At 37.2% G+C, this 24977-nt stretch overlaps 4 protein-coding genes across 23 annotated transcripts in view; 2 read left to right on the top strand and 2 right to left on the bottom strand.

Moving 5' to 3' along the window:
* ttc6 (tetratricopeptide repeat domain 6) overlaps window positions 1–15895 on the top strand; it is a 64289-nt gene extending 48394 nt beyond the window's left edge. For 14 of the 20 annotated variants that reach the window (XM_073928184.1, XM_073928181.1, XM_073928179.1 and 11 more), the window contains 3 exons: window positions 941–1114; window positions 1210–1435; window positions 8098–10138. In XM_073928184.1, coding sequence (XP_073784285.1) covers window positions 941–1114; window positions 1210–1435; window positions 8098–8222 — 525 coding nt within the window. In that variant the 3' untranslated portion in view covers window positions 8223–10138. Of the gene's footprint in view, window positions 1–940; window positions 1115–1209; window positions 1436–8097; window positions 10139–10270; window positions 10864–14163 lie in introns of those variants that run through there. The other 6 variants (XR_012393238.1, XM_073928177.1, XM_073928178.1 and 3 more) reach the window with 6 other exon arrangements.
* The window catches only part of sec23a (Sec23 homolog A, coat complex II component), a 175667-nt gene continuing 152415 nt past the window's right edge, over window positions 1726–24977 (bottom strand). Inside the window, exon 19 of the transcript XR_012392677.1 lies at window positions 1726–2348. The gene's annotated coding sequence lies outside the window, so the exon portion shown is untranslated. The remainder of the gene's footprint in view (window positions 2349–24977) is intronic.
* On the top strand, window positions 17909–20305 carry sstr1a (somatostatin receptor 1a). Its single transcript, XM_073928194.1, has 2 exons — window positions 17909–19233; window positions 19293–20305. The coding sequence occupies exon 1, from the start codon at window positions 18036–18038 to the stop codon at window positions 19134–19136; it is 1101 nt and encodes a 366-aa protein (XP_073784295.1). The 5' UTR covers window positions 17909–18035; the 3' UTR covers window positions 19137–19233; window positions 19293–20305.
* On the bottom strand, window positions 23132–24854 carry clec14a (C-type lectin domain containing 14A). Its single transcript, NM_199786.1, is given in 1 exon segment — window positions 23132–24854. A coding segment is annotated over 1 exon segment (1107 nt). The 5' UTR covers window positions 24671–24854; the 3' UTR covers window positions 23132–23563.

The following is a 24977-nucleotide window of genomic DNA, read 5'->3' as shown; positions in this document are numbered from 1 at the left end:
AAACCAATCAAGAATGCATGATTATATGATGTCAAGGCATTGCAATCAAAAAATGTCGCTAAAATGGAAGTCAATGGGGGAAAACAGCCACTAACGAAAGGGTTGTGAATTTGCCCAGAGTGTATTGTTGAATTTATTCATATTTTCAATGGAATTTCATAAGATTAGTGACAAAATAAAATTTGTCACCAAAAATCATTCCATTTGCTGAATCACATTGGAAGTTGTGGCCAAATTGAGACTCAAAATCATCCCAGAGGGGATGAAAACATCCCCAACAGTACACAAGGGTTTAAGAGATCACAAATAAAAGAAATTTGCTATTCATATTCTCAGGTCAGCCAAGATGCTGGGGTAATTTTTTTTACAACACATGATTAAAGAATATTATTGCTATAACAGTGGTCCTTGATTGATTCATATAATGCAAGTTATAATGCAATACTGGTACTTACAGAGTCAACGAACATACAGGCAAAACAAAATGAATACTGTCTTACGAAGTAAATCTTAACATAAAATTATTACCTGCATAAGACCTAAAAGTATCCTCTGGAGCCATGAGTATTATGCTGGGATCATGCAAAGTATAAATTTAAGTATTTGCACAAGTAAATTACATACAAAGTCAATGCAAATATGTGAATAGAGGTTTTTTTTACATTTTTTGTAAATGATGCGGAACGCACGATGCATGCATAGAATTCGCCTCAAATGCATCTCGCTTACAAGTTAAAACAATTAATCTTAAGCAGAATCATTCAAACTATCGAAGTGCTGGTCGTCCCATTGACTTGCATTTACTGACTTACTAAGGACCACAGATCCAGCGGATCATTTGAATGTTCTAATAATAAGAAAAAAATGAAAAGGATATTAACATTAAATATTATTTTATGTATGAACTATCCCTTTAATACATCTTTGTTTGGCCTTTTAGTACAACCCTTTCACAGAGCAGCTCTTCACAAACCGAGGTCTGATCCAACAATTAAGGGGGGATAAATCTAGTGCCATGAAGGACTACCAAACCGCTATCAGCCTCAACCCAGCATATGCCCTTGCTTATTTCAATGCTGCCAACCTCTTCTTTTACAATGGACAGTTTGAGCAGGTAAAGCCAGATGAAGTTCACTACTGATTCACTCTCTAGCTGAGAGCCACTGGGAAATATGGTAAATCTCTTTCTTTTTTTCCCCTGTGACACAGGCATGTGAATACTACAGCCGAGCTTTTGAGCTGGACCCCTCAGATGAGTCTGCCATCCTGAACCGAGCCATCACTCATGCTCTGCTGCGAAAGGTTCCAGAATCCCTGCAGGATTTCAATGAGGCTCTGTGTCTCAACCCGCTGTCTGCACATGCCTACTTTAACAGAGCCAACCTGCACTGCTCTCTAAGACAGTTTCAATCAGCTGAGAGGGACCTTACACAAGGTGAGCTGTAGGAGGCTGAGTTTACTGCCAACTTTTATTAAGCTAGTCATATTTTACACCCATGCACCATTATGTCCCCTGAAGTCTAATTTAATGGCCCAGGTATACTTCAAGCCAAATCGAAGAGCAAACTGATGTGAGTTCAAGTCGATTTGACAAAGCAAACCTTATGGAAAAGTTTGCTTTGCTTGGTAAATACATTCAGACCAACACTGGTTCTTTGTTATAATTTAATAAGTGCAGTAAGTGTGGCTATATAGCATCAAACTTGATTTACATCAAAGCTTTAAGAGTTCACACTTAGCTGATTATTGATTATGAAGTGTTTTTGGCATGCTGTCCCAGGAGAGAGCCCTGAGCTCATAAGATCCTTGAGCCCGGGGCTCCTTCTCGTTTGTAGGCCGAGGGGGAGTTTGAGTTCAGGTAGAGAACTAGAGAACTCTCAAGAACTCCCCTGCTTATTTATAGCTAATGACAAATAAGGGATCCCTATGGAGAGATATACTGCTAATAAAGAGCTCATCTGTGGTGCCAATTTGGTTTGGTCAATTCACCTACTGTATGTCGCATGTCTTTGGACTGTGGGAGAAAACCAGAGAACCTGGGGAAAACCCACACGAGCACGGGGAGAAAATATAAACGGCCTGGTTAGGACTTGAACCAGTGACATTCTTGCTGTGAGGCAACAGTGCTAACCATAGGACCGACTTGACGTCCTATGAAGAAAGAGGGGAGAAGTAGGAGTGGAAGAGGGGGTTCTTCAAAATGAAGTTAACTGAGGCATGAAACTCAGATTTTTTTTAATGTGAGTTAGGAATCATCTGATTTGTGGATCATGCATTAGCTAATGTGGGACCAGCTGTGATCAATCATAAGCACATGCTTCTTGCGAAATTAGTTTAGAAGTTATTACCTTTTGTCCAGTAGTAAAAAAACAGGCTGTATATGGGTAGTTGACAAAAAGGCAGTAAAAATGCTTTTTTTGTAAAACAGCATTTTTTAAGGAACTATATACACTGTAAAAAATAAATGGGTAAAATTGACTGTTTAAAACTGGAAGCTGTGGTTGCCAGTACTTTACCGTAAAAACATGGTACAAACCGTAAAAGTATTTTTTTATTATTACGGTAAATTACCATATTTTATTAATTTATAGAGGTAATATGTCTGTATTTTGAATGATCAACATCTACACATCTTTTGTTACACAGTTAGAAACGTTAGCACACCCACATTCAGGTGGTAATGAGAAAGTTACATAATGAGCCAATGCACATCACAATCAACTTCTCCCACAAGCAGAAAAGAGTATCAGCATATAGAAGGGCTCAGTGTCATTCACACAGCTACTAAACACCAGTATGGTAACACGCATAAAATAAAAGTCATGAAATAAACATTGTTAATCAACATTAGATGTAACATAAATCTCTAATGTACATAACTGATGGGGAAACAACTAAAAAGATCCATATTAATGTCAACAAAATGCATAAAAAGTTATGTGCCATGCAGGGAATTCTAGGAAAGTCAATTTACGTTTTTTCGCCATATATATTAAGGAAACATACCGTTAACCAGGTTACGGATTTGTACTGTAGCTTTTCTACTGTTTTTTTACTGTTGAAATCACAGCCATTTTTACAGTGTACACACACACTTCAGGTCCACTGTATAAATGAAGAGGAAAGATGTAAGCCTTAAGATGTCACAACATTTGAAACCCAAATATTTCATATTTAAAAAAATCCTAATACAGTTTTAATACAAAAAAAAATAGATTTCTGAAAAATTTTGTGAACAATACATTTACTTTAACACTTTATTTAACACCGTTTTAAAATATTAAGAGGTTGAATAATTATTGTACAGAGATGATGCCAGTTTTACTGGCCACATTTGCTATCAAACATTGTTTACTTCACTAAGTGAATTTTAAAGATTGATCAAATAGGTCTAATTGATGGAAGATTTGCAAAAAATTGTCATGCTCCTTTGTAAAAGTATTTTGTAGTATTTTTAAAATGCAAAATACTGTATTTTATTTTGATACACATTGTGACTGCTGTATTTTGTAGTTTATTTTGATACCAAATACCTTAATGTTAGATAGATCTTATTTTAAAATACATTTCACTGTATATTTGCCCAACCCTGTTAACAAAAAACAACTGTATTTTCACTTTATTTTAACGTTAACCAACATGAACAAATACTGCAATAAATGTATTGTTCATTATTTGCTCATGTTAGTAAATGCATTAACTAAGACAGCCTTATTGTAAAGTGTTACCAATTATATTCATTTTGTCGTGTGTGACTTTGAAAATGCAGCTTCACACCAGCAACCCATGTTCATGTTTTTTTTTTTTTTAAACTAAAAACCAACTTGTGTAATTTATTTAGGCTTATATTTTCTAATAATACTATATATATATATATATATATATATATATATATATATATATATATATATATATATATATATATATATATATATATATATATATATATGTGTGTGTGTGTGTGTGTGTGTGTGTGTGTGTGTGTGTATATATATATATATATATATATATATATATATATATATATATATATGTATGTATGTATATATATATATATATATATATATATATATATATATATATATATATATATATACACACACACATATATATATAACTCTGACGTGAGAATGATAACCTTATATCAACTAATTGCTAATGCACAGAGACAAAGCTAACTCTCAGCCCTGAGTGTCTCTATTCACTACAATGAATACTGAAGGTCACATTAATCATCATGCAGCGTGTCAAGAGAGCGCAGGCCCAAATGCTGAACTACAGCGTGTATTGTGTCTTTTGATTTTATGGTCGTGTGGATTTATAAAGGTTATTATGTTCCAACTTTGAAACATCCTGATATTAATATGCCAATAATGATTCATCGCTTTACAGGGAGATTTGTACATCAGGCGGACGCTCGATGTCGCCGCCACTTAATTACATTTGATAACGCAGGCTGATATCTCTGTGGAGGCCTTTTGTCAAGATGATGAATGGAGAGCTGCTGAGAAGATAGCAAAGTTGTCTTTATCCTCAACTAATTCAGATAGTCTCATACTCATAGTATGCCATCAGACCTCCCACATGTCCATGTGCTGACCGTCTGATGCAATATGCATACAAAACATATTAGTGTACAAAATTTTGTCCCTTTATTAATCTGGGGTCGCCACAGCGGAATGAACCGCCAACTTATCCAGCACGTTTTTTTACGCTGCGGATGCCCTTCCAGTCCCAAACCATCTCTGGAAACATCCATAAACACTCATTCACACACTCATACACTACGGATAATTTAGCCTACCCAATTCACCTATACCTCATTTCTTTGTACTGTGGGGAAAACCGGAGCACCCGGAGGAAACCCACGCGAACGCAGGGAGAACATGCAAACTCCACACAGAAATGCCAGCTGAGCCAAGGATCAAACCAGTGACCTTCTTGCTGTGAGGCAACAGCACTACCTACTGCACCACTACTTCGCCACATTTCAAATTATTAATGCTAAACATAAAAAAGTTGTGCTGCTTTTTTGGAAGCTATAAACAAGATTCATAGATTAATATAAAGTTTTAAACACTTAACAACAGTAATTTTAATATATACGGGGTCAGTAGGATTTTAAAATATTTTAAAATGAGCTTCTCCTGCCCACCAAGGCTGCATTTACTTAATTTAAAATACAGCACAAATTGTAAAATTGTGAAATGTTATTGCGCTATAAAATAGCTGTTCAAAAGTAGTTAATAATTTCATGTATAGCTTTATTACTCCAGTCTTTAGAGATACATGATTCTTTAGAAATCACTTTTACTATTATTATTATTATTATTATTATTATTATTATTATTATTATTATTATTATTATTGATTTAATAGTAAAAAAGCAATAATGGCTAGAGTAATAATTTCATTTAAAACTACATACAATAAGAAAGCAGTTATTTAAAATTTTAATAAATATTCAACAATCTAACCATTTTTTTACATTTACCACATGCTACCTTGATGAACAGAATCATTTTCTTAAAAAAAAGAAAAAAGCTGACATCAAACTTTTGACTGTTGTTCTGTTGATGTGTTCTACCTTTTCTGATTGTCCTACCTCCCATTCAAAAAGTAGGTATTGCTATTTTGATGATGCAATATGCTACCCATCAGATTTTGCTACCACTGTAAATTTTATTATAGATTACTGTGATATGAAGCTGTAATATCGACCTAACCCACCAAATCCCTAACCCCAAACTCAGAACCATTCAAATACATTGTTGGTAGCATAATCTGAGGGGTAGGATAAAATGTCAGGACACCAGTAGTATATACAGTTGAAGTCAGAATTATTAGCCCCCCTTTGAATTTTTTTTCTTTTTTAAATATTTCCCAAATGATGTTTAACAGAGCAAGGAAATTTTCAAAGCATATCTGATAATATTTGTTCTTCTGGAGAAAGTCTTATTTGGGTTTTCTTCTGGATAGAATAAAAGCAGTTTTTAATTTTTTTAAAAACATTTTAGGGACAAAATTATTAGCCCCATACATTTTTTCCCCCCGAAAAAATCTACAGAACAAACCATCGTTGTACAATAACTTTCCTAATTACCCCAACCTGCCTAGTTAATCTAATTAACCTAGTTAAGCCTTTAAATATCACTGTAAGGTTAATAGAAGTGTCTTGAAAAACATCTAGTCAAATATTATTTACTGTCATCATGGCAAAGATAAAGTAAATCAGGTATTAGAAATGAGTTATTAAAACTATTATGTTTAGAAATGTGTTAAAAAAAAATCGTACACACACACACACACACACACACACACACACACACACACACACACACACACGCGCACACACACACACACACACATACACACATTTTAAATAAACATATAAACACATTTCTTTATATTCAACAAATTTATTTATATTTCCTTACCAATGTTTGTAAAAACTTCAGTTACAATCACTCGTAAATGGATATTAACCCTTGTGTGAGTCTTAATTTGGCCACAACTTTCATTGTGTTTCAGCAAATGAAATGTTGCTTCAATTGTTTTGACACGTATTTTGGGAAAATGCTTTTAAAATGTTCAAAAATTCAACAATTACATTAAATTTACTACCCTTTCGGTATGTTGATGACTTATAATCACATTTTCTTTTTGATTGCCAAGCCATTACAGCATATAAAAAAGCTAAGTTTCTTTCAGACCATTGCACACTTATGTTGATGTGTCTGCGATAATCAAAATAAGCAGCTCAGCTCTCAGAACAGTAAACATAGTAAGTTATGCACAGACACTATAATCTGCAGTTGTACTCCATAGAACTCTAGAAATTCTAGAAAGCTAGAAATGTATTTGCACAGGTCTATCTGGGTTAACGCTGTCAACTGATGATCAACAGTGAAGCCGTCAAAAACCAACAATGCTTGATCATATCCTGTCATGGCTTCGCAATTAAAAATATGATTATAATACAAATCAAATGGACAAAAAAAAAAAGCCACACGCAAAACAAAACGGTAGTCAGTTTGAACAGTACACAAGGGTTAAAAACAAAAGAAACGGTGCCTGGTTAGTCATCCCAGGAAGTTCATGACCTGAAGAAGCTGTAGTGTAGAACAGACTTGATGCTGAAAGTCCAAAGATTGACTACATGACACTGTATGTGTGTAGTCATTGCTCACTCTAGTATATGTGTGTGTGTGAGAGAGAGGCAGATGGATGCTTTCAGCAAACACTTTCACACCCACAAGAGAAGCAGTGCATGGTGGCTTTGACCACATGACTGCCCGGGGAAAAGGAAAAAAAAACACACATATAGAAAACAAACGCTGCAACCGTGTCCCTTTACTGCTGTACAACAAGAGACAGGTGGTTCCTATGGTTACAGTGTAAACCAATTATAGATTTCCTCTAGGCAAGTTGCATATTTATGAAGTCGAACGCAAGGATGTGCAAGCATTTTTTTATATGGAAAAGCAGAGTTTCCTATAGAGGCTGTTCCTAATTCCATCCGCCTGCGGCTGAAACAGGTGGGATATTAGGAAACAGATGGCCCTCGGTGTCTAATGAGTGTCTTCTCTGTGAATGGAGTAATCACTTGCTATTCCAGTGCGCGGCTTCAAACAATTTGCTTTTGTTAGCCATAAATAGACACATGGAACGCTTATCCTGTAAGCTCTGAAAATGAGTTTTTATACATTAGCTCACTCGAATCGAGTGGAAACAGCGTCTGTAAAGGTACCAGGCGAGCAGTGGTAATTTATGCAAATGCAGATGGCAAATTGCTCTCAAATTGGCCCTCTTGTGTGAACTAAAAAGTAGATGTCCTCCTATTTGCTGTCTTTCAGTGATGTTTCAGTCACGGATAAGCGCTGTGTGATGTGCGCTAGCCTAATATTAATGTCAGTCTCTGTGTGCGACAAATAGAGCCGAGAGGTTTACTGCCAACAAAGCTGTTTTGGGGGAAGAAACTGCACAAATAATGGTACACCTCTCAGTATAAAGGAGACAGACTGATAAACGCTGGGGAAGGTGAGAGTGACATTTCACACTAACACATTTCTCTCTCTCTTTCTCTGTTTTTTGAAGCTCTGGTGCTGGAGCCTGGAGATGCTCTGCTGTATAAACTAAGGGCTGATGTTCGGGGTTGTTTAGGGTGGATGGAGGAGGCAATGGAGGACTACAGGACTGCGCTGAAGCTTCAGGACTCTTAATGGTGCTGCTTTTGCTAAAAATGATATTATCGCTTTTTAGATTATTAAAAGGAGCTACAGCAACAGTTGTTGAACAATGTTTTAATGCCATTGGATGCATTCAGTTTGAATTTGTTAAATGAGAGTTTGTTTAAGGTACATAAACATATTGGGGAAGAATGTCAGGAATGACGTGAATGTTCAGATTAAGATGGTTTAAAGATTTTTTTTCACATCACCCAGCCCTTAATTATAATTCATTCATTCATTTTCCGTCAGCTTAGTCTCTATTTCAGAGGTCGCCAAAGCAGAATGAACCACCATTTATTATAATAGTCTACTTAATTAAACAATTGCACACAAGAAAGAATAGCAATTGTATTCTGAATAATGTCAGATGGCTTTGGTTTATTTTACATGCACTCAAAAAAATTGTTTACCATTTGTTCAATCTACTTACTTAAAATGAGCTGAGACAACACAATTCTTAAGTTTTTTGGGACAGCTTAACTGTTTTATGTTCAATCAACTTAAATTGGTGAAAACTAACAAGCTAACTTAAATCCTTCATGTTGTCCCAACGCAAATCCTTTCCGCAAAACACAACATTTTTTACCAACCCAGGCTCATTCTGATTACGTACCCCTATTTACATTTCTGGAGGGCGCCAAATGCGTCCCAGGAGCTACGTTTTTTGCAGTTTTTGTTTTCGTGAATACACCGGAGGCCGCTGTGTACGCTTTTTCAGATCTCAAATTTTTCTTGTGAGTGCCATTCGCGCCTGCTGTTCTTGTGTAAATCCACAAGAGGCCGCTGTCGACTGACTGACTGACTGACTGATCGACTGACCCTCCCTTCTCCTTCCCTAAACCTAACCAATAATGTTTTTAAAAGCACTGATTTAACTAAGCCCCTCCTCCCCTAAACCAAAAACCCTTCTGTTTTGCCAGTTTTCTCCTGTATTTTACCATTCTATCATCCTATTATTAAGTATTTTCCCATATTTTTCATATATTTGGAATCTTGAAAACTTGCTGATATTAATATAAAATGTTTGCATTTACTTTCTTTACATTAAAGCTGTGTGTCGATCATCGCCCTTCATATGCAACCTGAATCAGTAAATGCATGTATAAGCGCTGACTGACAGATGCGCTCCGTATGATAAACTGATCCCAGATCAGCTTCTGTACACTCCATTTAAAGTGACACCTCTGTTATCGAGAGAACCTCTGTTATCAGAGCAGGGAATGAATCTGGTTTTGTTTTGTTTGATAACAGAGGTGTCACTTTAAGAATGCACATGTCTGTCAGTCAGCGCTTATCAGCACTTATACATGCATTCACTGATTTTTTTTTTCTCCATTTTTTCCCCCTCCATTTTTTTTCCCCAGCATCACGTCCCTTCTGGGTAAGCTAAAGTTGTCCATGGTTTATGTGTGTGAATGGGAGTGTATGAGTGTTTCCTAGTGATGGGTTGCAACTAGAAGGCCATTCGCTGCGTAAAACATATGCTGGATAGGTTGGCGGTTCATTACCGCTGTGGTGACTCCAGATTAATAAAGAGACTAAGCTGAAAAGAAAATGAAAGAATGACTACATATCAGACACGTGCACACATAGGGCTCAACCTGTGCAGTGCACATGCTCTTTTTAGTCTTGTATAGAAAGTGCCCTTCCAAAGTGATCTGAAGTGCTCTAGCGACCCACACCTATGAATGAACACAAGAAAGTGCATCCTGTACATGCCCCTTTAAAGGTGTCTGCATGGGCCTGCTACACATATAAAGTCTGTCTAATTTGTCTATCTAACCACTAGTCTAGTTTAGGGCTATTCTGAGATGTCAGTTAGATTTTCACTGACAATGCAATTCTGGCCTTGTTTTAGCCAAGCTGTCTACATTCAGATGTCTATTAAACATCTGTTAAACACAAAATTGTTTGCTGGGTAGTGATTTCAAAAGCACAGATTGACCCACACAGCCACTTCCCTGAACCCAACCAACAGTGTTTCAAAAAAAAAAAAATCCAGAAAAAGTAAAGCCCCCTGATTTTTATCATGTTTTCAGATTTTCAGATGGAAAGCCGCCCTTTACGGAGATAAGCGGTCAGCTGGAATGTGCGGAAAAAAACGATGCATATCGTCCTGCAGAGTTGAATGTATTAAAATCGAGACTAAGCCGAAAAGAAAATGGATGAATAACAGAACTGTAGTTCTTATATGGTAACTTTTGGTAAATTTGGTAAACTTGGTACATTTTTTTTGTGCTTTTAATTTTAAAAATGCTAATAAATCCTTGGTGATCATAAGAGATTCTTTCAGAAATAAACTTGTTTAATTCAAAATTTTGTTGCATATGAATTTAAGTCGACACAACATCATAGTTTTATTGAACTTGTCTTAATTTACATTAAAACTGTCAGTTAATATTGAAGATGTTTCATACATAAGTTTTACAGGTTTTTTTTCTGCTTCTAATAGAAGTGCTAATTAAATGCAGAGGCTTGTTCCTCAAAATTAAAATCTGTGGTTTGGAAAGTATTGAATTGATCAAAAGCATAATAAACTATTTATTCATTCATTTTCTTTTCGGCTTAGTCCCTTTATTAATCGGGGGTCACCACATCGGAATGAACCGCCAACAATAAACCAATAATACTGAAAAAATTCAATAAGACTTTTAAATTGAACTGTTTTCTATGTTAATATGTTTTAAAGTATCGTTTATTCCTGGCAGAGCTTCCATTATTGTCAATGCCAATCCAAAACAAATTATTCTAATATCCAGATTTGATGCATAAAGGACATAGCAGGAGTTACACAAAACAGAAAGAATATTAATAACATTAAAGGCTTATGCAAGCTCAGGTTTTATACTGCATAAGCTGCTCTCTTTTTGTTGTCTGTCAACCAAGGAGTGTTAAAGTACCTGCAGGTTCTCATTCAGCTTAATAGCAGATGGCCAGCAGGTTCATGCAGCTCAGAATGACTCGACCTTCACGGACGTGCAGTTCCTGCTCACTGCTGAAACATCTATGATCCAATGAAATGTCTGTATTTTTATATGCTCTCACTTAATCAGAATACATGATGTTTACATTATTTTGAATAATCGTCATCAAAGGCATTTTCCCCTCACATTTTGTAATTTTAGTTTGTAATTTTGACTGAATTCAAAGATTTTAAATATACAGAATGTCCTAATAATTTACTCTCTTCCTTGTCATCCAAGTTGTTCAAGTTTTTGTTTCATCGGATGTAAAGAAATTATATATCTTAAGGTAAAGTACTCCAGATTTTTCAGCATATAGTTGATTTCTAAGATGCACAGTGGTTAGAACATCCAAACCACAGATTCAGTGCAGCTTCAAATTGCTATAAATGATCCAGTTTAGGAACAAATGTCTTATAAATTTCTGATGGATCTTAGAAAAAAAAATTAATAGATGATTCATTGGATTACCCTTTTTTAAGTGGTGTAAACTATTTATTTGAGCTTAATTTAAACAAACAAATTAAGTTAAACATTAAGTTTAATTTGTTTGTTTAAATTCAACATATATAAATTGTTTGCAACAATTTTGCAGAAATATTTTTTTCAGTGTATAAATTTTAACCACAACAACTGTTATTGCACTAGATTCAGAATGCAATATATTTCTCTGTTTTTTATTTAGGAAAATGATTGATCTTTCGGGCAACATGTGGTTAATACTGTCACAATCAATTCAAGAAAGTGACTGTTTCATGTCTCGGCTGAGCCAGTTGGCATTTCTGTGTGGAGTTTGCATGTTCTCCCCATGTTGGCATGGATTTCCTCCAGGTGCTCCCCCACAGTACAAAGACATGCTATATAGGTGAATATGGTAAGCTAAATTGTCTGTAGTGTGTGTGTGTGTGTGTGTGTGTGTGTGTGTGTGTGTGTGTGTGTGTGTGTGTGTGTGTGTGTGTGTGTGTGTGCGTGCGTGTGCGCGCGTGCGTGTGTGTGCGCGCGTGCGTGTGTGTGCATGTGAGCGCGTGTGAGTGAATGTAAGAGTGTATGGGTGTTTCCCAGAACTTGGTTGCAGCTGTAAGGGCATCCGCTTTGTAAAACATTTGCAGGATAAGTTGGTTCATTCCACTGTGGTGACCCCTGATGATTAAAGGGACTAAGCCGAAAAGAAAGTGTATGAATTAATTAATTATCGTTTCACTATATTTATGATTCCTCTTCTTCAGCTGGGATCATTCATTCATTCAATTATTCATTCATTCATTTTCTTTTCGGCTTAGTCCCTTTATTAATCTTGGGTCGCCACAGCGGAATGAACTGCCAACTAATCCAGCATATGTTTTTAGGCAGCTGATGTCCTTCCAGCAGCAACATCCACACACTCTCATTTACACACACACACACACACACACACACACACACACACACACACACACACACACACACACACACACTCATTCATACACTACGGTCAATTTTAGCTTACCCAATTCACTTGTACCGCATGTCTTTGGACTGTGGGGGAAACCGGAGCACCTGGAGGAAACCCACATAAAAATGGGTAGAAAATGCAAACTCCACACAGAAATGCCAACTGAGCCAGGCGAGGCTCAAACCAGCGACCTTCTTGCTTTGAGGTGAAAGTGCTACCTACTGCACCACCAGTGCAGTGTCCCATCAGCTGGGATCATTTCGAGACCATTTAAGCTGCTTTTAAAGCAGTTTACTTCTCTTTTATTTTTAGAAAGTGGCTTAAAATTATGAGCTATATACATACTGTAAATATGAAAATAAAGTTAATTCAACTTAAATTTCTTGTGAAAAGAGAATTCCCGGTGTTCATTTATTTATTTTTTTACAGTTTATTTTAACTGCAATATTGGAAGTTCAAACCACAGAGCATCATAAAATATGCTGGGTTCTTTTAACCTAACATTGGGTCAAATATGGACAGAACCCACCATTTGGGTCAAAATGGTTTAAATTTAGTTAAAAATATTTACGCAGGGTGGCACGGTGGCTCAGTGGATAATATCTATATATTTTTTCATGTTCATCAAAATTTTGTGCATTTGATAGTGTCATTCAGTATTATATTATTATATTTTATAAAGGGAGAAAAAAGTATTGCTTATGTTAGTTACAATATAAAATGTCATGTGAGGTTTTATAATTTTATAAAATATTTTTATTGATTGGCATCTCGTAGGCACAGTGGGTAGCACGATTGCCTCACAGCAAGAAGGTTGCTGATTTGAGTCCATGCTGGGCCAGTTGGCATTCCTGTATGGAGTTTGCATGTTCTCCCCGTGTGACCGGGTTTCTCCCACAGTCCAAAAACATGTGCTGTACTGTAGGTGAATTGGGTATGCTAAATTGTCTGTTGTGTATAAGTGCATAAGTGTATGGGTGATTCCAAATACTGGGTTGCTGCAAGAAGGGCATCCATTGCTTAAAGCATATGCTGAAATAGAGACTAACCCGAAGGAAAATGATGGAAATTAACACAATGTTGGGTTTATCCATATCCATAATGTTTTTTTCAACTGAAGAAAGAAAAATCTTGCTTGACAAAGGGGTGAGAAAATTGCCATGAATATATCGTTTAGAAACTAAACTAAGCCTTTTTATACCAGTAGTTTAATCGCTTAAACCTGAACGCTTTTGAACAAACATTCAATTCAGTGAATTTCAAGCTTCTTTGTATACCCTTTCTAACAAAAATTATCAGTCCAAAGCAGCTTTACAAACTGCACCTTATTACATTACATTCAAAATCAGAAAGAGTTTAGATGTTGAGTTTAACTGTTTATTATGTCTAACTGGAATGTTGCATATCTATCAAGTGATGAATAATGTGAAACAATGATTAATCAGACTATTTAATTCACTGACTATAGTTCTAGCTGATTAATCTCCCAGCTGTATCTACCTGATGTCTGCAATCCCATTTCCCTTGAAACATTTAGGTCACTTGAGCTGCCACAGAGTAGAGACACTGGTCCTAACTAGAAAGAAAGAAAGAAACACCTGCTGAATGATCTGGCTCATCTCCAGTTCAGATAGAGAGAGAGAGAAAGAGGGAGAGTCTCAGAGAGAAGAGTGTGAAGATGGCCATCTGCTCCTCACATGTTGTGCTCTGACTGGGCTCATTACATTTCAAGGACAACACAAGTCTCCATCTGTGAGAAAATGAGGTATCACTCAAATTCTGACAAAAGACGTTCGCATTCTTGCTATTCTTATATCCTGTTTTTAAGATTGGAGCATTTTAAGATGGAGTGTCTTAGCTCCAGGGTGAAATTATTTCAGGTGTGGAATAGTTTGTCTGACATATTGTAGCAGGAGTCTTGTATTTTGAGTAGACCATTTCAGCCATGTTACAAACTACATACTGATATTGTTTATAAAACGATTTTGAGAGAGTTTTCTTTTCTTTTAAAGGGCACCTATGATGAAAATAGGTATAGTGTAGGTATAGTGTCTTCAAAGTCACATTGGGGTGATTTAAACACAATTGGTCTTTTTTTTTTTAAATATCCTGATGTTAAAATAGGATTCAAATCCCTCGCATTTTGAGGCCCACCACAATTTGACATAGGAGTGCTGTTTCCCCGCCCACCCAATTGATTAAAAGCTGTGTATTAACATGTCTCTGTAGTAACGCATATAATCATATCAACAAGACAGGACGTGTGCAAAGCAACTGGAATTAAAAGATCTGTTCAGCTCTTTGTGATCATCAATCATCATCAAATGTGATCAGGAATGAGTTTTACAAGGTGTAAATGTTTGTAAAAATTTAAGTTAAAGCTGGTAAAGTCAGTGTAATTCATCACCACCACCACCGCATGTCAGTACAATTATAAAAGAAGTTGCTTCAATCTCGGTTTGTGGATGTCAAATCAGGTTTATTTTGTACATTAACATAACGGATAACCATACAGCAGTGGATATTAACGTGTATCATTTCAAATTTGCCATGCAAAAACAGTGTAAAGTTAAACAAGCGTGCTGTGTGTGTGTCTGTGTGTCCGCTGTGTGTGTGAACTTTGTAATGGCATTGTGTGTGACTTATCGTAGCAGAAAGGCTTGAATTAACTCCACAACAAATACATCAAATAATCATTGGGAAAGTTCTTTCTGTTGTATTTCTCACAATGTTGCGTAAGATCTGCTTTCTTCATGTCTGTCACTGTGCTGTTTATCTGACGCAGTCGGAGATTGAGGCACACTCTGACAGCAGGGAGAACTAGCATTAAAGCTGAAACTTTACAGACACATACAAAACACTTATCCTAAATTTTGAAAAAGGCATAAAATAGGTGCCCTATTAAGGATGGTTCGCCCAAATATGTAAATTCTGCCATCATTTTTTCATCCCTTTACTTGTTCCAAACCTTTATGAGTTTCTTTCTTCTGTTTAACACTAAAGGAGGTATTTTTAAAATGTTTGGCAACCTGTAGCCATTGACTTCTATAGTATTTGTATTTTAACTATAGAAATCAATGGTTACAGGTTTTTAATGTTCTTCGATGATCTTCTTTTGTGTTCAACAGAAGAAAGAAACTCATAAAGGTTTGAGTAATTAACATTTTTAAGTGAACTATACTTTTAGTGACATCCTTCAAATTTCTGGTCTGTGATATTGTGCTGTATGCTTTAAATAAATGAATAAATGTTAATGTTTTTCTACAGCTAATATTCAATTATTCTAAAAACCTCAATGACTATGACATTTAATGCAATGGCATCTTGCTTTGTTAATTTATTCATTCATTCATTCATTTATTTTTTTGGCTTAGTCCCTTTATTCATCAGGGGTCACCGCATCAGAATGAACCGCCAACTTATCCAGCATATGTTTTACACAGAGGATGCCCTTCCAGCTCCAACCCAGTACTGCAAAACATCCATACACACTCATTCACACACACACTCAATATAGTTTATTCAATTCACCTACAGCGCATAGCACCTGGAGGAAACTCACACGAACACGGGGAGAACATGCAAACTGACCACTAAGCCACCATGTCGCCCTCCATTTATTTTTTATTACATAATCATTTTCGTTTCTGTTGTTATAATTTTGATCAGAATGTAGAATGTTCCTTTCTCTTTGTTAATACTAAACAATTTGTATGTTTGTTTGTTTAGACTTTATTAATCCCAATGGGAAATTGACGTCACAGCAGAGCTCTCCATAATATAGAATAAGTAAAATAAAATTACGCACATAAATATTAATATAATTACATTCATACTGCACAACTTATTTTCAAACATCGAGTAGACACTAGTGCATATCTATACAGTTATAATGCTAATACAATTCTGCATAACTCATCTAGTATGACTGGTTATACAATCTAATCACTGTTAGTAAAAATTACTTCCTCTATCGTTCCCTGTAACACCAGGGCTGAATTATTCTTGAGCTAAAAGAGTTTGCACACCCTTGGACTGAATCAAAAAGGGGATGACAATCGTGGTTCATCATACTGACGAATTTGTCTATCATTCAATCATGTGCTATCTCTTCAATACTGGGTAGTACACAGCCCACAACAGAACCTGCCTTTTTTATAAGGTTATTTAATTTGCCATTCTTTATGTATTCGTTTTTTTCTTATTTTTTTTCTCATTTAGTTTTAATCTGTATTGCAAGGCTTTAGGGGTAAAGTGATGTTGGGTGTTCAACCTAAAGATTTTAGCTGACAAGATTCTGAACCTCTTATTCACCATATAGTGAATTATAAAGTGAGTATAGAAAAAGTGTAATCAATTATACACAGTGATGCCTTTATTGCAATATGTGTCTGAAACCAGAATATTTTATCCTGTATAGTCCCTCAAACATCACAGTGTTAGCTGAAGCCGGATTATTTTCTTTAGCTTTGGATCCATCACTAGGTGGTGCCAGAAATAAGCGCAAATAAGCTTCCTCTTCACACTCACGAGTGCTTTGTTGTTATTCTAAGGCATTGTGCAACTTGGGAGAAGTATATAAAGACCAAGGAAACAATCACAAAAGATGCACAACATCAGGGTTCACTGAATGACTCCAGACTCAAAATGCTGTGCATTTCATTTGTTCAGCAGACCTTTTGTGAAACCTCTTTGCTTTATCATAGGATGAGCATCATGTTTTATTCAACAGTGGACTGGAAAGGTATGAAGAATCTATGAATTTTAAACAAACTCAGTTTTCAGAATATTCATTACAATCTAGTCTGCGTAACTGCGTGTAGTCCACTGCAAAGATTTTAGTTATAGTACATACATATAATTATAAACAATTTAATCAAAGATTAATCCACAAAGTTCTTAATAGTTTGCTTTTGTGGAGTCAGTCACGAATCTCCTCTAGAGACTAAAAGGCTTTATTTTTTCCCCCCTTTTCAGAATATTACTTTTTAAAACCTAAACAAATGTTTCTTATAATTAACTACACTAATAAACTGCTTTCTGGGTGCTGTTGGCAAGGTTAAGCCTTCAGAAAGACTAGTCACAGTTTGCATTACTTTATTAGATATGGAAACTGTGTGTTTATTTTTGTCGTTTTGTATTTATATTGAGACAAGAATGCCTGGATGTCGTCAGAAACTATTTTTGTGTCTCAGACACGCTTTCAAGCCAGTTAGGACCCGATGGCGTCATGTTGCACGTGTGACGTCTGTGAATGTGATGCATGTGGATGTGGAGTAACTGTCCATGGTGCTGAAACCGCCGCAGCGTCGGGATGCGCGTTCCGGAGTCGCGCAGCATCAATGTGCGCGTCTTCTGAGCTCTTATTTATACACTTTAAACCCAGAGCAGAATTAAACCGGTGTCGGAATGCTGCCCAACGACACCTTCAAGAACCTGGAGGATGGTTTATATCTGTTAAACTCCAGCAACGAGACGCATAACGGGGATGCTCACGGCAGCAGCGCGATTTTTATCTCCTTCATCTACTCCGTGGTGTGTCTAGTTGGACTATGTGGGAACTCGATGGTGATATATGTGATCTTCAGGTATGCGAAGATGAAAACTGCGACCAATATCTATATTTTGAACTTGGCGATCGCGGATGAGTTACTCATGTTGAGCGTGCCCTTCTTGGTCACCTCTTCTTTACTTCACCACTGGCCGTTTGGTTCTCTCCTGTGTCGCTTGGTTTTAAGTGTTGATGCCATTAATATGTTCACCAGCATCTACTGTCTCACCGTGTTGAGCATCGATCGTTACATCTCCGTGGTGCATCCCATCAAAGCTGCCCGCTACCGGAGACCCACCATCGCTAAAATGGTCAACTTAGCAGTCTGGATGTTCTCCATCCTGGTCATTCTCCCCATCATCATCTTCTCCACCACTGCGCCCAACTCTGATGGGTCTGTAGCGTGCAACATGCAGATGCCAGAGCCCGAGCGCCAGTGGATGGCCGTGTTTGTGATATACGCCTTTCTGATGGGCTTTCTCTTCCCTGTCATAGCCATCTGCATGTGCTACATCCTCATCATAGTCAAGATGCGAGTGGTGGCGCTCAAAGCGGGCTGGCAGCAGCGCAAAAAGTCCGAGAGGAAAATCACGCTGATGGTGATGATGGTGGTCACGGTGTTTGTGATCTGCTGGATGCCTTTTCACATCGTGCAGCTGGTGAGCGTGTTCGTCCAGCAGCACAATGCCACCCTTAGTCAGCTGGCTGTGATTTTGGGATATGCCAACAGCTGTGCCAATCCTATCCTGTATGGATTCCTGTCGGACAACTTCAGACGCTCCTTCCAGAGGATTTTATGCCTCCGATGGTGGGAGAACGCCACGGAGGAGCCCATAGATTACTATGCCACGGCCCTGAAGAGTCGGGGATACAGCGTGGATGACTTTCAACCGGACAATCTGGAATCGGACAGCACGTACAGGAATGGCACATGCACATCCAGAACTACAACACTATAGGCACTGCAGCCAGCATAAAGACTCGTTTTTGTTATCTGTTGTCATATCAGTGTGTGTTTTTTGTTGGTAAGACTTTGTACTAACTTTCATAATTAACATATAATGCTTAATTTTAAGTTGATGCGCATTTAAGTCGATTTATGAATGTGCATTAACTTTTTTTTTATCATGCTTTAAACATTATATGATGTGTTTGAATGACTTGTGAAAGTTATTATAAAGTCTATATTGAAATAACGTGAGACGTTTAGATAAAAAAAGAGGAATTACCACAGCCAAATACTAAATGTTTATTTTAAAATGGAATAAAATGCAGGAAATGGCTTTTACTCTCAGTGTATTATGTGGTGAAATTAGATGTGTGTTTTCTAAAGGAGACGTGCAGTGCTTAGAGCAGAAATGGAGTGTTATATATCTCGTTTATTTTGTTTTGGATCTGTGCAATGAAATAAAAACAGAGCCGCTGGTGCGTTATCACCACACTCCGCCAAATTAGGTATGCAAGTATATGAAAGAAAGACGCAATGCATTGCGACAATGACGTCACGAATGAGGGGTCGTTCAGCATTTAATGTTAATTTTAAAAAAAGTGTTGCATTTACAAAAACAACAAAATCTAACGCTTAACTGTTTTTGTCTACATGACACAGGTCGAGTAATTTGTAGATTTTCAGTAAATAAACAATCTGTAAAAGTTGTATGCAGGGAGAGTGTCTAAAGCTATCACCAATCTCGTTCCTGGAGGTCCGGTGCCCTGCAGGGTTTAGCTCCAACTTGCCTCAACACACCTGCATGGGTGTTTCAAGTATACCCAGTAAGACCTTGATAAGCTTGTTCGGGTGTGTTTGATTAAGCTTGGACCTCCAGAAACAAGTTTGGTGACCCCTGGTCTACTATTCTAAGTATTCTTAGTCTTTCTTAGCCACATTCTTGGAGGACCACCAGCTCTGCACATTTTCCAGGTCTCCTTAACCTAACACACCCGATTTAGATCATCAGCTCATTGGCAGACACTGAAATACCTGTAAAGGGTGTGACAAACAAAGGAGACATCCAAAACATGCATTGTTGGTGGGCCTCCAGGAACGTGGTTGAGAAACACTGGTCTAATGCAAGCTCGTGGCCAGCCTGTTGAAAAGATTCTGGACTTTTTGCAGTTATTTGACTCATTTTTTGAGGTTTAGATACTGCATTTGAGTCACATTTTAAGCACTATTTTTTATTTTTTATTTTTTGCTAGATTAGTTTGTCAGATGGTCACACTTTTTGATGTACTTAAAATATTTTTTAAAGATTTAGAGTTAAGAAGTATGGAAAAAAGGCTACTTATGTTTAAAATACAAATTTATTATATCACATATTACTATAGGAAGTAAAAAAAAAAGGAATCTGTTATAGTTTTAAAATAAAAACTGTAGACTTTTATCGGTAATTAGGCAAATCACACGCTGGCCAACACATTCAACTTTCTCCAGTCAGAATTTGGACATTTCAATAATAGAAAATAATAATAATAATAATGATAACAACATAAAGCTTCCTGATTTTTCTAGCCTCTCTTCTAACAACTACGTTTGATAATTCATGGATAACAGCAAAATAGTCTAATAAGTGTTATAAGTAACTTTAATATGGGGTGCCTTTGGTGTTTCACGTTTTATTGCACATTTTTTCTCTCAAGTATAAGGTCCAAGATTTAGAATAAAAGTTTCTTGTAAAAGGTTTACTCTATTTAACAACAATACAGTAAAAGTTGAGTTGACTTGCAGGTCTTACTTTAGATCTTAAAGCCTGTTTTGATGGATTATTTTAATAATTTATAGTGGCATAACAGTCAAAATAGGACAAATGAGCTAATGTATGGGATAAATACTGGACCTTTGTCAGTAGGGGGGTGGGTCTTTCGGCTGCCGACCTGTAGTACAATGCTGAATCTTTTCACTGACAGAATACGTTTATTAATTTATGCAAACTGTACTTAAAAATTAGATTTTCAAGATCGAATACACCACATATTGGGATATTTTTCTCTTTTTATTCATTTTCTATAAGGCGCTCTTCATATTTTTTTTAATAAAATTTTTTAAATGAATGAATAAAAAGAAAATACCCACATAGTAGGTTGCAGCTGGAAGGACATTCACTGCATAAAACATATCCTGGACAAGTTGGCGGTTCATTGCGCTGTGGCGACCCCAAATTAACAAAGGGACTAAGCTGAAAAGAAAATTAATGAATGAAAATCTAAATGTAAATGTAAAATACCCACATAGCAAATTTTCTCTGGTCCAGATCTGGCCCACACAATCAACTTTTGCTTGGCTTGCTGCAGTAAATTTCTGTATATAATATGACCAATTCTAGCTTCCATACAAGGGCTAAACATGGACTATATCTGGGCCAAGTTTTAGCCGTTAACTGGGCCTGAACTAGCCCAATAGTATCTGGATGCAGCCTTTATGATGCAAGCTGAAATTTGCATCACTCAGCAATGCAATGTCAGACTCAAGTCACAAAAATGAAGTGAATGACGTCACTGTGATGGGTAGGGTTAGGGGTGGGGTTAGGTGAGCGCATTAAAAAGCATTGGATGCAGCTCAGTTTGCACTGCACCAGGTCTGCATCCAGACCCCTCTCAGATATGTTGGTTTGTCACGACTGCATTGAATTTGATTAACCCATGAAGCACTTCGCTTTATGGCCAAGCTTTTTCTTGAAGCAACCTGATTGGTAGAGTTTTTTCTTTATTAAAAATAATATAAATGTATTTTAAAAGTGGGCCAAGATAGACCAAACGTGGCCCACTTAAAAATTTAACATCTGGGCCAAATATTACATCTGATATCTTGTGTGCTGCCATCTTGCCACCTCTGTGAAACCCGGGCCATGTTTGGTCCACATGCTGTATGCCAGTGCCGGACAAATCCCATGCCAAATCTGGCCCAGAATTTTATTGCTACCTGGGTATGTATACACGTTTTAAATAATTTAAAATACTCATCATGAAACTGCACACTCTCAGAAATAAAGGGAGCTGTCACTGGGGCAGTACCTTTTCAAAAGGTATATATTTGTACCTCAAGGGTCCATAATGGTACCTCAAAGATAATTTTTAGGTACATTTGGGTACTAATATGCACCTTTTAGGTACCGTTGTGGGCTATTTGCATATAAATATGTATCTTTTAAAAATATACTGCCCCAGTGACAGCTCGTGTTCCTTCATTTCTAAGAGTACAGCCACAATGAAAGTTGCCTGATCAGCCAGAAACACAGTGTGCTTTTCAAGCATATAGTTCAGCCAAAATGAAAACTTGTTGTTAATTTGCCTGCCCTCATGCCATCCAAGATGTATATTTATCTTTTTTCTTGAGTAAAAATGTTTATATTTATAACATAAGCACAAGTACAAGTACAGTTTTGATGAACAATAACAAGTCTTTCCTCCCTGTTCTAAACAAACAGCGTTAGCTCATGTGTTTGCTTTGCTCCATACGTCATCATATGACATGAAGATTGTGACTACCATGAACCTAAGACATGTTTTGGTGAGGGTGTGGATTAAATGTGAATAATGGTTTGTTTTTTATTAGTCTGTTTTTAAAAGGGACCAAATTTTTTACTGAATCATCAGGAAACATTTGTATCAGTTGTGGGTTTTTTTTACCATCAAAATGCCTGTATTTTTTGTACATTACTTGTTTCATTTTTCTAAATCGGTTACAGACTGTAGTTTCAGTTTCAGTCAAAATAATATAACTTTAATATTCTGCTGGATATAAACGTTCTCTACATCTTGGTCAGTAAATGAACTGCAATATTTGTGTGAACTATCACTTTAAAGGTGTTATTAGTGACGTGAGCGCCTCTAGCGGCACCAAACAAAACATGTTCTCAGAACATTTTAGCTTTAGCGATTTTAGCTTTACCTGTAAAGCTAGCGTACTGTTTATGTTTGGCTATCAAAGAAAAAAGATGATTAAAATAACAGCCGCTTACAGCTTTAATGTCCGCCTTTATTCATAACCCTCCAGACATATAAATCTCCAATGTTGCTTAATATATAATTAGAAAACAGATCCAATGGCAGTAACATCACAACATCATCTACAGTTCTTACATCTCCAAGTATAGGTGCATTTAAATATCAGCTAGGTAGGAGTAAACAAAGACAGAGTACGCTATTTTCATCCATCTAATCACTAATTTCAAAATCCACATCAGCAGAAAGACCCTGATTTCAACTGTGAGTAAAAACAAATCAGACGGGAACGGCAAATGAAATTCAAAGGCAGCATTTACACAGCTCTCTTATGACTCTCAAACCCAAATGTTCTGAGAGAGTAATATCATCCAGTAAGCCCTCTCTGTAGTCGCCTGCATGTGTCACATTGAGTTATCTGTCACATTTGCACAGTCTCTCCCATTTAGGTTTCCTCTTTTTCATTCACCTTCTCCATGGAGCTGGATCCATTCAGAGCCACAGACTCCGCCTTTCTCCGGGCCCGTTTTACGGTTCTCCTCCTGAGGCATCCTTTCACAATGGCCGCGACAATGACCACTAGTACGATGAAAATCAGCAGGGCTATAATCACAGGTACTATGATATTTGAAATGTCTCCAACGCTCTCCTCAATCTGCACCCCTGTGTCATTCATCCTGACGTCCTCAGACAGAACTGTAGGTTGAGGTTGCACAGATTTGCCCTCATCATTGTGTGAAGATTCATCACTTTTCAGATGAGTTGTGGGTAGTTTTGGTTCGTCACAAATGTAGGAGCCGTATGTGTTCTTGCATCCATGATTGCACGGGTTTGATTCTTCACATTCATTTATATCCTCACAGTTTCCGGATGCATCCCTCCTGTAGCCGCTCACACATTCCAGGCAGAGTTGAAACACATCAATGTTTTCCTTCCCGACTATGGTCCAAACTGAATCATGTGAGCATGTCAAAGTGTAATTGGCACCAGAATTGCAAACAACCTGACATGTGTACGGATCTTCCGGATAGTCGATTATGTATTGTGTTTTAGGTATCTCCGGTCGTTGGCACATCGTCTCCATATTTCGCTTGCAAATGAAAGGATGTTGCTGTTTGCAGGTGGCATCCATAAATCCGCAGTTTGTCGCACCAGAGTTTCCATATTCCACTGAAAGTAGCCCGCAGCGAACATCCGTACAAGTGTGCGAAGGCTCAGATTTCCACATGTTGCCTTCAGATTGAGTGCTGTTGTCCACCGTCCAGTGGAATCCTTTAAGAGGTGATCCTTGTTTAACACACACACCTTTATCCTTCTTTAGTCCAACCCAAAATGAAGCAGCCGTTCTGTTGGTCTTGTCCCAGATTGTTTTTAGGATCTTGTCCATTTCCTTTTTATCCGGAATGTCGGTCAGGACACCTCCAGGTTTGCAATAATTCTGCGCATCTGTGAATGAGTTTTTGTTCAAGTGAACAGTGTAGAAGGACAATTCGGCTGAATAGTGTGCCATGTTGAGAAGGCTCACAAGATGTAATACCATCCAGAAATCCATGTCTGCTCTCTGCTCGCAGACTCAAACTAAAATGATATTGTCTGCTTTTTCTCCCCCTGGCTTTCTTAGCCGTCCCTGTGAGGTCCTCCCAAGACAACAAGCACAGGAAGTCTGTTCAGCCTTGATACAGCCATTCGCTTCCTCTTGGGTGGTGGTGCTGCCGAAGCAAAACAATCGCAACTATGAACAAAAATCTGTTCCTGGTGAAACTGAAGCTTCCATAATACACAATCCCACTGCCAAACTCCCACAGCAGAGTGACGGATGAGCTTTAAATGACGAGGAAACCTGTGTTTCTTGGCATAGG

Source organism: Danio rerio, chromosome 17, assembly GCF_049306965.1.
Source record: "Danio rerio strain Tuebingen ecotype United States chromosome 17, GRCz12tu, whole genome shotgun sequence".
NCBI lineage: Eukaryota > Metazoa > Chordata > Actinopteri > Cypriniformes > Danionidae > Danio > Danio rerio.
Note: the sequence above shows the minus strand (reverse complement) of the source record. Positions and strands in the feature narration are given on the sequence as shown.

Bases quoted from the DNA above. Each gene is read 5' to 3' on its own strand.
- sstr1a (XM_073928194.1), top strand. From the start codon at position 18,036: ATGCTGCCCAACGACACCTTCAAGAACCTGGAGGATGGTTTATATCTG.